At 36.7% G+C, this 12,806-nt stretch overlaps 1 protein-coding gene across 4 annotated transcripts in view; it reads left to right on the top strand.

Annotated features, from left to right (window-relative positions):
* kntc1 (kinetochore associated 1) overlaps positions 1 to 12,806 on the top strand; it is a 79,985-nt gene that overhangs the window by 26,164 nt on the left and 41,015 nt on the right. For 2 of the 4 annotated variants that reach the window (XM_077206622.1, XM_077206624.1), the window contains exons 12-22: positions 93 to 136; positions 286 to 348; positions 655 to 730; positions 821 to 943; positions 2,723 to 2,889; positions 3,046 to 3,157; positions 4,604 to 4,747; positions 9,053 to 9,109; positions 9,395 to 9,466; positions 9,575 to 9,694; positions 11,481 to 11,624. In XM_077206622.1, the coding sequence (XP_077062737.1) occupies positions 93 to 136; positions 286 to 348; positions 655 to 730; positions 821 to 943; positions 2,723 to 2,889; positions 3,046 to 3,157; positions 4,604 to 4,747; positions 9,053 to 9,109; positions 9,395 to 9,466; positions 9,575 to 9,694; positions 11,481 to 11,624 (1,122 nt within the window). Of the gene's footprint in view, positions 1 to 92; positions 137 to 282; positions 349 to 654; positions 731 to 820; positions 944 to 2,722; positions 2,890 to 3,045; positions 3,158 to 4,603; positions 4,748 to 9,052; positions 9,110 to 9,394; positions 9,467 to 9,574; positions 9,695 to 11,480; positions 11,625 to 12,806 lie in introns of all 4 variants that reach the window. The other 2 variants (XM_077206620.1, XM_077206623.1) reach the window with 1 other exon arrangement.

Below are 12,806 nucleotides of genomic sequence, written 5' to 3'. Positions count from 1 at the left end.
TATATCATCCATCCCATATATAGTTATGATGAACCACCTGCCTTTGATATCTTGTATTGAAGGTAATTCATAAATTTAACTCTTTTCCTCAGGACACTATCTATTTGCTGGAGGGAATTTTGGCAAACACAAAGAGGTGACTAACAGACACAGTTATGAAAGTCTATGGATTTTAAGGGCAATGAACTTTTGCATTTATATTGTGGTGTTAATATGTTGTAGTGAATTCATCACATTTGTGGATAGTGAAAGATTAATTAGAATAATTGTTATGTCTTAAAGCAGCCATGAAGATCCAGTGACTACTGTTGTGATAAGATGCTTCACAGAGGCGCTGCCGGAGAACAGGTGCGCTCTTGAGAACATAAGTAATACTGATTATAATTGAATTTACAATTTAATTCTGATTTGGTTTTAATTTTATTTTGGTTTCAGAAAGATATTTTTAATAGATTCCGCTGAAGGAATGCACTGCCTGATTGTAATGCTTGTTTGGGTGGTTTTGTTCCTTATGCATTATTTATTTTGTTTATTTTATTTTCTATCCGTTGCTTCACTTTAATACTTAAATCAAATTAAGTTATACTTTTCTTCAGACAAGCAGACAGCTTTTAATGCAGTACTTTGTACACTATTTCTCTCTGCTTCCTCCAGACTGAACAAACTTCTTTATAAGCACAAGTTTGAAGAAGCAGAGAAATTTGCAAAAGCTTTTGGGCTTGATGTTGAAGTAAGACATTAGTACATTTTCCATATCAACATTTCCTATATAAAAGATTTTTCATGGTAAGTTGACAAGGTTTCTTTTTGTTTGTTTTAGCTGGTGTATAAGGTTAAGCTGAATGTTGTGCTGGAAAAGCTCATCTCAACATCAGGCAGTGGTCAAATCCTTGAGTGGCCTGAGCTCATTGATGAGGCTAAAACCAACCTGATGAAGATCATGGTAATATTCAGCTTGGCAACAAATGTGAATGTGCAGGCCTTCATGTGAGACTAACACACAATGGTGACTGGAGAAACTAATAACACTACTATCATTCAACTCACTACTATCATCACTATCAACTCTATTTCACACATGTCACAGTATGCTGTACTGTTGGGATGCATATGTAAATTTACTGATTTAAAAAGCATGATTAAAAAATCATTTAAAAAAGCCTTTAAAAGGTCATGATGACACGAGTAATAAAATTTTTGACATACTGTACTAACTGTAGTTGTGGTCATTGGACCTACTCTACCTTATCACTTTAATAGCCCACCCAGCAGTTATTACGATGCATTGCAATACTTCACAACTGGTTAAGATGAATATCATATCTTATTATTCTTTTAAGGCAGTCATCTAGGCCTGGACGTTATGGCCAAATTTTATATCACGATATATTTCTTAATTTCGGTCGATACGATGTAATTCCGATATCGATATGAACAATGTATAAGCCTCAGAAAAAAATGCCAAGAACGCCCACAACAGATGTCTGTACCTACAATCTTCTGAAAAATGAATTTGCTAAGTCTATGAAACCTGCTGGAGTCTTTCGGTACTGCACCATATCAAACTGCATGAAGCAATGAAATAACCCATCATAACAATAATATTCTCTTCTCAATAACTGCTTCAAGACTATGGAAGCATATGGGTAGCAATATTCAATTTGAAATGTAATATGCAAAATGACAATGCAAATCTGTTTTTAAATTACAAATTTAAAGGGCAAATTTACATTTGCCATTACATTTGTGCGACATTTGGTGGTGCAAAATTAAAATTCAATTATTTAATTTACATTTGCCATTTCATACACTAGTTTTAATATCTAAATTGAATACATATTTTAACGTTTTTGAGTTGCAAAATTAAAATGTATTACAGATATGATTAGATATGTTTAACATGTTCAAGCAAAAACTATAGCAAAATGATCATCTAAATGTTATTTTTCTTAATTGGATTTACACTCACACTTAAGACACTTGCGATTGCATTTTCATTAAATGTCCCGCAATGAATGTAGCAAAATTCAATGTGCAAATTGAAAATGCATCCCGAGCCGATCACGCCCCCTCCCGCCCTGTCAATCACTGCATGAAGTTTCGGTTTCTTAGATATTAAAATCATATGTATTGGTCATTCTGAGGTCACTAAGCATCCCCACATGCTCCAAATTCACGCAAAAAGTCTTGTTTGTTTGTGCCGGTTAAAGTGTTGTTTGTGCTGCTTCTATCGGGTGGAACAGATTTGATGTTTTCCCGCTGCTAGTCAGCACCACTCTCCGGCATATTTTGCAGCGCGTTGAAACCTGCAGTTTTGAGATCTCAGATAGCCGAAACACCACTGAATTAGTCTTTCCTCTCTTATCGACTATTTCATCTGCTTTCTCCTAACTTGTGGAAGCTCTTTAAGTCACGTTTGTATTGCGGTCAGGGGCGCTCATTTTGTAGCTAAAACTTGCTGCGTTGGAGATCTGCTACTCCTGCTGAGCACTGGCTGTGTCTTGTGTTCTGCTCTTTCTGACGGCTGCTCGCCTAACGTCAGTCAGTGACAAATGCTGTGATGTATATTGAAATATCGAAGAATTTAAAAAGATCATATCACCGTTATCGGAAAAAAAAATATCACGATATATATTGATATTAAATTATTGTCCAGCCCTACAGTCATCCTATGTGATATATTGTGAATGTTTAGCACTTAGTCTTCTCATATGTCCCACAGGATGAGCAGTTTGTGGTGCAGTACTGCCTAACTGCTTCCTGGCCTACTCTCAGCATAGCTGAGGAGATGTTAAATTACACCTTGAACCGTTTCCCGTGCTGCCAGATCCAAACAGCCTTGGCTAAGCTCGCCACTTTCGCCAGCATGTATGGACCCAACAACTTTGAGTACGTTAACCTGGCCAGCAGTTACTTTTTTCTAAGTTTTTGAAATATTAGACATGGATTTCGTCCTCCATGCGCTTTTAACACTTTAGAAATCATTTAATCACTTCTTGTCCTACACATCCTTCTGGGTAATTGTATTCTCCATCTCCATTACAGGGGCATCTCATGGATTGAGTTTCTGAACAGCACAGATTATCTTAAAGACATCCACGCTCTTCTGAAAGAAGGGAATCTTAGTGGAGCACAATATTTGTGGCTACGACACGAGGTAAAACTCGAAGTATGGTTTGTTCTGTTGCTTCAGTATTTGACCAGGAACCTTAGCCAAAATTTAGCCAGTTTTCCCTTTGTGTTTACAAGACAAGTAGTTTGTTTAGGCATGGTTTGTAGGGGACATATATTCCTGCGCACATATATTCAAACGCACATAACTATAGAATCAATTTTTGATGCGCATGTGAACGCCATCAGTGTCTGTCACAGGTTTGCGTTTAAAGTCTGTTTAGAGAGAACGGTGTCGTCTTAGCGACAAATGACCATTTTGACAGAAGTGAATCAATCAAAACTAACTTTAGCTGGAAATAACGTTACTCAAGAACCACTATAAAACCAAACCAATCTCTGTTACCTTAAATTATATGTTTATCTCTGTAAAAAGCTGCTTTGAAACAATCTACATTGTTAAAAGCGCTATAAAATGAGGATGACTTGACTTGACTACAACAAATCACAAATCATTGTTATATACTCTAGCCCGGTGGTTCTCAACCTTTTTCCTGGAGAGCGAGAGCAAAAGTGCTGTCTTTTCCGGAACATTAGCATGATTATGAATGTCTTATTGACATTACATTTTAGAGACACAGCCGTGCTTTGTTACAGAATAAATCCGCTTTTTTAACTAATCAGTTTACTGTTAGCGACTAAATGAATCAGCCGTTTGAATGAATCATTTAACTGAATAACTCAATGACCCAACTCTTTATTTATAGAGTGATTTGCTGACACAGACTGGGGGTTTTAGTTTCATATTTAAAACAAACTTTGCTTGAGTTTTAAAACAAACTTCCAAGACCCGCAGTTTTCACTCTACAAATGTAAAGCATAGTGTGTAAAGCATAGTCAGATGTGTACCTGCACCAACCATCAACAGCATGTGCCAAATCATTGAGATTGAATCTAGAACGGTCCATTGTTAAACAAAGACAAATGCATATTAACAGTTCAGAGACTAAGGAAAACGGACAAAAAGCATGACATTGAGATATAAGCAAACAGCTTTAATGTGATGGGGCAGCAGTTATTAAATTAATTTTATCCATCCCAGATTCCCGGGCAATATGAGTCAGTATGGAGTCCAAAACCACTGGTTCAATTGGGATATATAAGCCTGTTAAACAAACTAAAAACAGTGCACTTTTAAGGCATTTTATGAATTTGTTACTCATTTCATATTGGTAGAATTTTCCTCCATATTTAGTTTTGACAATGAATGAATTTCTGATTTTCTATAAGTTTCTGATGGTATACTTTATTTATTACAAAGGTAGAAGGTGCAGGTGCAAAAAAAAAAACCACTTCCCTAGACTATTTAAATCTCTTTGTTTTTAATTCTTTTATCTGTTTTTATTTAGTTTTATTAGTAGTCAGCACTGTAACATAAAGTTGTTACTACAGGTTCTTTCCCCATGATCCCCTTTTTGTCTCTCTCTCTCAGGGTGAGTTTGCCAGTGCATTCGATGAAGACTGCCTGCATGCTCTGTTGGGCTCCATTTCATCAGACATCCCATCACAGGACCTAAGTCTGTGGTTTAAGGGTGTTGTGGTCCCATTTATATGGAGAGTGTTGCCCAAAGGACAGGTATGAGGACAGTTAATACACTTGATTTTAAACTACACCATTTTTTCAGATTTTCTTCATCAGGGTTTCTCAACCTTTTGCCTACTGTGACCCACTTTTTTGTTGTATGCCAGTCATACGACCCACTAAGGCGGGAAATAAATCAATAGCCTAACTGAAATGCCTCTTTATACCAAGTCTAGACCGTAGGCCTATATGCTTATTATAATTAATTTCACGAAAACACACAAATATTTTCAATAATTAGGCAGACTATGAGGCAAACAGATTTTTTTTTTTACTCGCGTTAATGTGACATTTGAGAATGCCACTCTGAAATGATCATATCCAGACTAGGCTTGGGTATCGAGTATCGAGTATCGATTGGAACCGGGACTAGCTTTGCGATTTTCCCGGTATCGTTCAAAAGTTTAAATCTCGATTCCTAGTTTCGATTCACTGTCCGCCGACCGGAAGAAGAAACCGCTGAACACCAACAAAGAAGCGTCCACTGGAAGTGTTGGCATAACCGAGCGAAGCAACTCGAGAGTCGTCCTAATGCTGCTAATAGCGCGTCAAATTCGCGCCTACCGTGTCTTGTTATACGCTTGAACACTCTGAATCCATTTGCGCGTCAAGAGCGAAATTGACGCACTTAAAAAAGGAATATTCGCGTCTATATAAACATAGACATTATAAACTGAAAAGCGGGCCTGTCCCCATTCGCGCCGCAGGAATTTTTTTCGCGCGTAACGCGTCTTTGCATTGAAATCACTCCCGCCAGACGCTCTATTCGCGTCTGGTGTGAACGCAGCATCAGACCAAGGCATGGATATGTTCCAAAAGTGCTCTCGACGCCGTTCGGAGCATAGGTTATTTCGCTGGTTGCTCTCTCCTCGCCAGATGACGAAGGTTTTACAAGTTGTTTCTTATTGTTTATTTGCTATTCTGCACTATGTTAGCCCATCAGTGGGAGCACGGTAACATGTTTAAGTACCTGCAGCATCATACACTCATGTGTTTTCATGAGGTTTTCAAAAATAAAGCTCTCTTGAGGAAAGTGTACCCCTGTGAAAATATATTCATAATTTATAATATTTATATTCAAGTTCATAGATTTGATATTTATATTGTAGTTGAAAACAACCCTGTGAGAAATTCATAGTAAAGTTCATTAAAATTGATGGAGAAGTTTAGACTACGTATTTCCTTCAGAAAGATCGTTGGTTAGCTAGCTCATTTAAAATATCCTAAACTTTTTTGACCCTGCCTCTTAAAAGAATCGGAATCGAGAATCGTTAGGAACCGGAATCGAAACAAGGAATCGAAATCGGAATCGTTCAAATTCAAACGATACCCAACCCTAATCCAGACACGGTGAAATTTGTTGACTCGTAGTGACTCGCACACTAACTAGCTAATGTCAGCCAATTCCTGCTTTTTAGGGGCCAAGCACCGAAGGTGCGGAGGCACCTAATGTATCTGTTCCCGTTCTTATTATTATTCCTCTTCTTCCGCTCTTGGAGTCTATGGCAGCCCATAGAACCGATTGCGGGAAAGTTGTTTTGGTTTGACATTCTAATAGAGGACAGTCCCGACATTAAATACACCAATTTTGGTGTTTCTAAGTCATTCCCTCTAGCGCCACCACCTGTCCAAAGTTTCACTTTTATTTTGCTAATAACTTTTGAACCGTAAGGCCAATCAAAATTTTTTTTTCATCTGATTCCTGAGCTCATGACGGTTCGATTGCACCCTATTTCGCCATTTTCCATCATAAAAATATGGCAGCCTTCTTGAACTTCCTGAAAAAGCTACTTTTTCAAACTCGTCCTAGACGGTTTGTCCGATTTGCACGAAAATTGAACCAGATCATCTTCAGGCACTGCTGACAAAAAGTTATAAGATTCAAATTGATTCGTTAAATCGTTTTCGATAACCAATCGAACAAATTTTATGTAGCGCTTGCAAAAACAGTTGTAAGGCTGTATCTTCGCAACGGTTAATCGTATTCAGACCAAACTTGGTACGTGTCATCACAAGCATAACCTGAGGAAACATGCTGCGTTTCGGCGCAGCGCCACCTACTGGTCCGGAGATATGAAAAATGGCTATTTTTGCTTATAACTTCTGACCAGTTTGTCTAAAATTTGTCTTGTTAGATTCAGGGCGTCATGACGAGTCGACTGATATCCAATTTTCCCAGATCGGCCATTTTGTCTGTCGGCCATTTTGAATTATGCGCTAAAATGCTGTATTTTCTGAACGCATGAACGAAATGCTACGAAACTCGGTATGGGTCATCAGTACGATGCCCTGAAGGAGCCTGAGAAGTTTCGAAACAGCGTCACCTGGTGGTGAATTTTTTTTTCAAATGCTTATAACTTTGGGTGTGGTCGACTTATTTTTACGGGAGTCATGTTTTTGAGTTCCTGAATCGTTGCCGAGTCCAACGATACCAAACATGCTGGGTTTCGTCTTACGGTTTGTGTAGCGTTGCGATTTAGCGCGGAAAAAACATTTGGCTATATCTTCGAAACCACTTGTCCGATCGAGACGAAACCACCGTCAGAAGTTTGGAACCATAGCTTGTTAACCATACGTTAATGCCTAAATGCCAAAATATTGATAGTAAGGGCTAGTAAAATTCAATCAAAGTCATGTGTCAGTCATTTTTGACGCGTTTTTTCATATAAGTGTCTATAACTCCGAAGCTAATTGAGATATTTTCACCAAATTTGGCACACACATGTATGGGCTCATTCCAAGGACACTTGAAAAAAATTGTGAGATTTTGCCTCTTCGTGGGGCTATAATAGAACAAAACATGAAATTCCCATTGACTTCAATACAGTTTTGTGATGTAAAATGCTATACTTAACAAATGAATTACTGTAACATTATGAAACTCAGAATTTGCCACCAGCACCATCCCCTGAAGGTACTCAAAAAATTTCGATACAGCAGCACCTCTTGGTCAAAAGTTAAAATTATATTTTCAAAAATGCTAATAAGTTTTGAAAAAATATGCCTATTGTAATGATACTGTTCTTAATAGATTCCTTGGGTCATGGCGAGAACATAGATACCAAGTTTGACGTATTTGGACGAACTTCCTGTCCTTTATTTACTTTCAAAACCTTCTTTTTCGAACTTCTCCTAGACCATTCGTCCGATTTTCACCAAAATTGAATCATATCATCTCCAGACCATGCCGACTAAAAGTTATGGATTTCGTGAAGATAGACAAAACCGTTTTCGTTTACCGCAGCAGCAAATTTGAGGCATGCTGCCAAAATGACTATTAAGTCTTTATCTCTGCAATGCCTTCACATTTTGACACCAAACTTTGTATGTGTCATTGTCACCTCACTCTGACCACATCACATCGATTTCAAACTGCGCCACCTATTTGTCGAAAGTGATAAACCATTAAACCATCTTAAAAGTTACTGTATATATGATTTTTCAGCCATTTTGCCAAATTCTCTTAAAATGTCTTTAATTGCTCCTTGCTGTAGTTGGTCTGCCACTCCCACCCATGATGGCATCTGTTGCCGCTTCTTGCGCTTTGCCCCGGTAATGGCTGCTTGCAGCTATATTTGTTTTCCTGGCTGCGTACAGTATAATAAGGTCTGGCATAGCAATAGGGCTAGTGTGTGTAACATTACGTAAAAAGAGTAGGACCTTGTCCAATAAGAGCCGTTCGTGGCAATAATAAATTGTTGTTATAGGACAGTTGAAAAACAGTGTTAGAAAGTTACGGCAAAAATGATTCAACGTACGACATTCGAAAATGCGATTCGTTGGAGGACCGGCTACGTTTACATGCACTTTTGTTTCAATAGGATTGAATTCATTCCGATTGATGAATCTGTATAATTCCTAATGTTTCAGAAACCCGAATAGTGACCTTAACCCGACCATAACCCGAATATTGGCTGTTTGTAAACGTAGTCAATGAGAACTCAGAGAAAGTCTTGCGACCCCCTACCGAATGATCCGCGACCCACTGTTTGAGAAACACTGGTCTTAATGACCTTAGTTTTATGCGAATTTGAATCACAACACCAGTTATCGGGAATAATTCTTGCCCTGCAAGGTGGATAAGAAAGGGTTTTGTGTGTATGCCAGTTTTTATGAATCACTATAAATAAGGTAATACAGTTCAAGCAAAATGTTTGAAAAGCAAATAGTTATTGCATAATCTTACTGTAATTTTAAGTTCTGTTGTAATCTCTTGGTTGAGAATGGAGCAGTGATTTTTGAAATTAACTAGTTTGTTGTGCTTCATATTAACACTTTTTATGTTTTAAATGTACACAGAATATCCTGGCCAGGTGGTTGGATCAGCGTGTAAGGAACCTGGAGTTAACCGAAAAGGTAGTTAACTCTTAAGACATGTTTTTCCAAAAATTTCAATTATTTTGAATTACCAGGAAATTACTTTTCAAAATAATTTTTGAATTTCTAAACGCAACCTAGCAAATAAATAGCCAGCCCATTTGTGACCCTTTCTGTCTCTAAAGCATCATTTTACGTTTTGACAGACATCGATAGTCGCACATTGTGTAGTCAAATCTCAATTAAGCCAAAGTAAATACAAAGATTCTCTTTCTCTCTCAAATAATTTGATTTTTTTAATATATTTTTTTTATATATATGTAGGGTGACTGGCCTCATAACGGACTGGTTCTGGCTGAACTTGGCTTGCCTTCTCTCTGGAGGTCTATGGGTTTGGTAAATGTCAAGTTTGTCCCCAAATTTGAAACTGTTTGAAAGCGTTGAGGACCATATTCCTGGAAAGTCGCAGCGACTTCCTCAGATAAGAATTAAATTGTTTTTCAGGCTGAGAACTGTGAAGCAGAGGAAGTGCAAAATCTGAGGTCATTAGTGGCAAACCTCCGACAGCTTTGTGACCTCTACACCAAATATAACTGCCATCTTTCACTGTCTGACTATGAAAGGGTGAGTATGAAGGTTTAGATGTTCTTGTATATCAGTGGCCCTAAAAGTATTGGACACCTAAGCCGACGGACAGGTTACTTTGAAAATGCAATACATTATATATTACTAGTTACTGTCAGTTGAAAGTAATTAGTTACATTACAATATTACTGTCTCTGAATTGTTACACTACTTTTGCGTTACTTTTGAGTTACTTACACCAAAATAACCACAGAAGTAAGACTAGGCATTAAAAATTCCTCATTATTGCTCATTATACACCCAGTGGAGGGTGATGTGATATAGCATTATGACTGTGTAGGAAGGCTCATGACGGTGTCACTAAGTTCTACAGATGGTGGCACTAGCACCTGATTTGGTAGCGCTGGCGGGGTGGGAGGATTTTTAATCAAAAGTAATTTTAAAATAAAATGACTTATTTTTAGATCAATAAGTGCAGTAACTAATACTATTACATGTTTATTTCTTGTAAATTTGACAGAAAATTTCTTGACACATTTGACTGTGAAGCACTGAGCTTAAGTTGAGATGCAGATAAAATCAACTTTTGTTAAAGGGGTCATATGATGCGATTTCTTGTTTTCCTTTTTCTTTAGTGTGTTATGAAGCTGTTTGTGCAAGTATAAGATCTGCTGAGTTACAAAGCTCAAAGTGTCAAACCTAAAGAGATATTCTTTATAAAAGTTAAGGCTCAGCCACGCCTTCCTAAAACGCTTTGTTCAAACACGCCCCCACAAATCTACGTCAGTGTGTGAAGGCAGAATTTCGTAACACCTGCAAAATGTATAAGCAAAGATAGGAGGCGTAACTTTTATTCTCTCTGTATTATTGTTGCCGCCATGTCTCGGAGATGCTGTGTTTTTCGTTACGAAAGCCAAACTATTTTGTTTAGCCTTCCAAAAGAGGACACAATTAGAAAACAGTGCCTTAGCTTTATTTACAACACTGTTCCAGAACAGTCCATGCCGAATGTTGGTTATTTTTGTACTGAAAAGCGTAGAATAAAACCATGGATAAATCAAATCCCCAACCCCACATTTTTCTTTTTTCGATAATCTTTTATAATATAGATTTATCGCTACTTCTGTTTCATTGCGTTAAATAGACGATCTAGCACCTTTGGTTATGTTTGTAGTGTTTTGCTGCTTTTTTTTTTTTATCCCCTGAAAGTGTCTGGGCATCACTCACCTACTGTGAATGGCACTTATTGAGTTCCAATAGTTAATTTAGTGAATGTATAAAGTTAGTTCCCCTCCCCACAGTTATAATTCACTACAAGAGAAATGTGATATTGCCCATTATAACGGCAAGCGGGCTAAATGAAAATGCAAATTCACTCTCTGACAGTAGGTGGTACTTATTGAAAAGCAGAAATACAGTGTTTACCTCTTACACAAACCATCCCTCCAAATTTCAGATCTCTTTGACTTAAAGTTTGATGCCCAGACAAATCCTTTTGTTGCAGATGTCACTTGGTGTCATACTTTTTATCTAATGGATTCAGAAACATTAGTCTCTGAATATTTTTTTTCGAGGGGCACTGTGTTGTTGCTAAATATTAATACAAGACAACATGCTAGTGTTGTCACAACCTTATAGTATTCTGTTTTAATACTAGTAGTATTCCACAAAAGTCCACACATTTTCTTTTTAGAACGGTTTCAGTGTTTTTGTTTTGTTTTTGGACCCATTGAATTACTTTAAATTATCTATAAAACTGTTTTTTTTTTTACATTTATTGATTATTCATGACACAAAGCATTGATTAACCTGTGTTCTGTGGCAGGGAAGCACACGTAGTATGGCCTTTCTGATGCTGGATAAGGTGCAGGCCCCAGAGCTGATTCCTGAGGTTATTGAGAGCAGCATCGAACCTTATGCTCTTGAGAACGGATTGGACCTGGACCAGACCCTCTTACACTATATCAAGGTCACCTTTATTTTTCAGTAATTAGGAAAATGTTTTTTTATAGTGTCATTTTTAGATCTACTCTTGTTGCACCAAAGTTTTATATTAGCATGTTTTTTGCTGTGTTAGCCAATCGCAGACATGTGATGCTTTGCAGAAGGCCTCGTCAAGGCCAGTAGACAGCACTCAAGTGTAAAAACACTCTATATTATAATCAGTAGTAGTCATATAAGGTCATGTATTGTGCGCATAAATTCTGGATTCTGTTTGTGAGGGAACAAAGTTCAACAAAAACTGATAATTATATCATACAATTGTAAAAATGAATTAATAGTAATAATCAAATTAAAAAACAATCAGAATAAATCACTTACTAAAAAATATTTTGTTTACCTGTATAACGGTTGTCAATTAATCAACATCAGACAACCATGTTCAATTATTGAAATATAAGATTAATATCAGGGGGTGCTTTGAGTAAATAATTTAGATCAATTTGGCTGACAAAAAAAGTTTGTGAATCCCTAATTATATGATTGGCTTTATATTCCTAATGTTTCATCTCATTTTGGTAGTTTTAGTGTTTTAAACATTTAAAGTTTTTTTCTCAAGTAAATTATCAATTTTACATGGAAAAACTTAATGTTGATCACTGTCAAATTTTGTCACGGTGTACTTTACAGAGCCAGGTGGAGCGGCACACAAATAGCTTGAACATGTAAGGCTATCCACAATAACCAAGGAAAAATATTAGCTAAGCCTCAGGAAGTAAAATAAAATGCTGTATTATTTTGTGTTAAGCAGCCAAAATTAATCACATAAATTAACTATTTTTTCCCAGTCCTAGTTGATGTATTTATATTTATTATAAATATAATAAATTAAACATTTTAATGTCAAGGTGTAATTTATTTGGGTATTAGTTCCTGAAAACTTCTCGTTGTAGCAGCCTTGTGTTTTGTGCAGGTAAATATGACTCTTAGTCTGCTAATAAAAATGTATAAACAACAATGATAAAAAAAAAAAAATATATATATATATATATATATATATATATATATATATATATATATTTTTTTTTTTTTTTTTAAATCCCTAATATATGTGTATACAATGTACACTGCAGACATCAGTGGTCTATTAGTCTACCTTTTGGGACTGGGAATTCTGAATGAATTGTTATTATAATATAATAGTCTTAAA

The sequence above is a fragment of the Siphateles boraxobius genome, unplaced genomic scaffold, assembly GCF_051911475.1.
Source record: "Siphateles boraxobius isolate OS27281-9 unplaced genomic scaffold, OSU_SipBor_1 56, whole genome shotgun sequence".
NCBI classification, from domain to species: Eukaryota; Metazoa; Chordata; class Actinopteri; order Cypriniformes; family Leuciscidae; genus Siphateles; species Siphateles boraxobius.
This window is presented reverse-complemented; position numbering and strand designations above follow the sequence as displayed.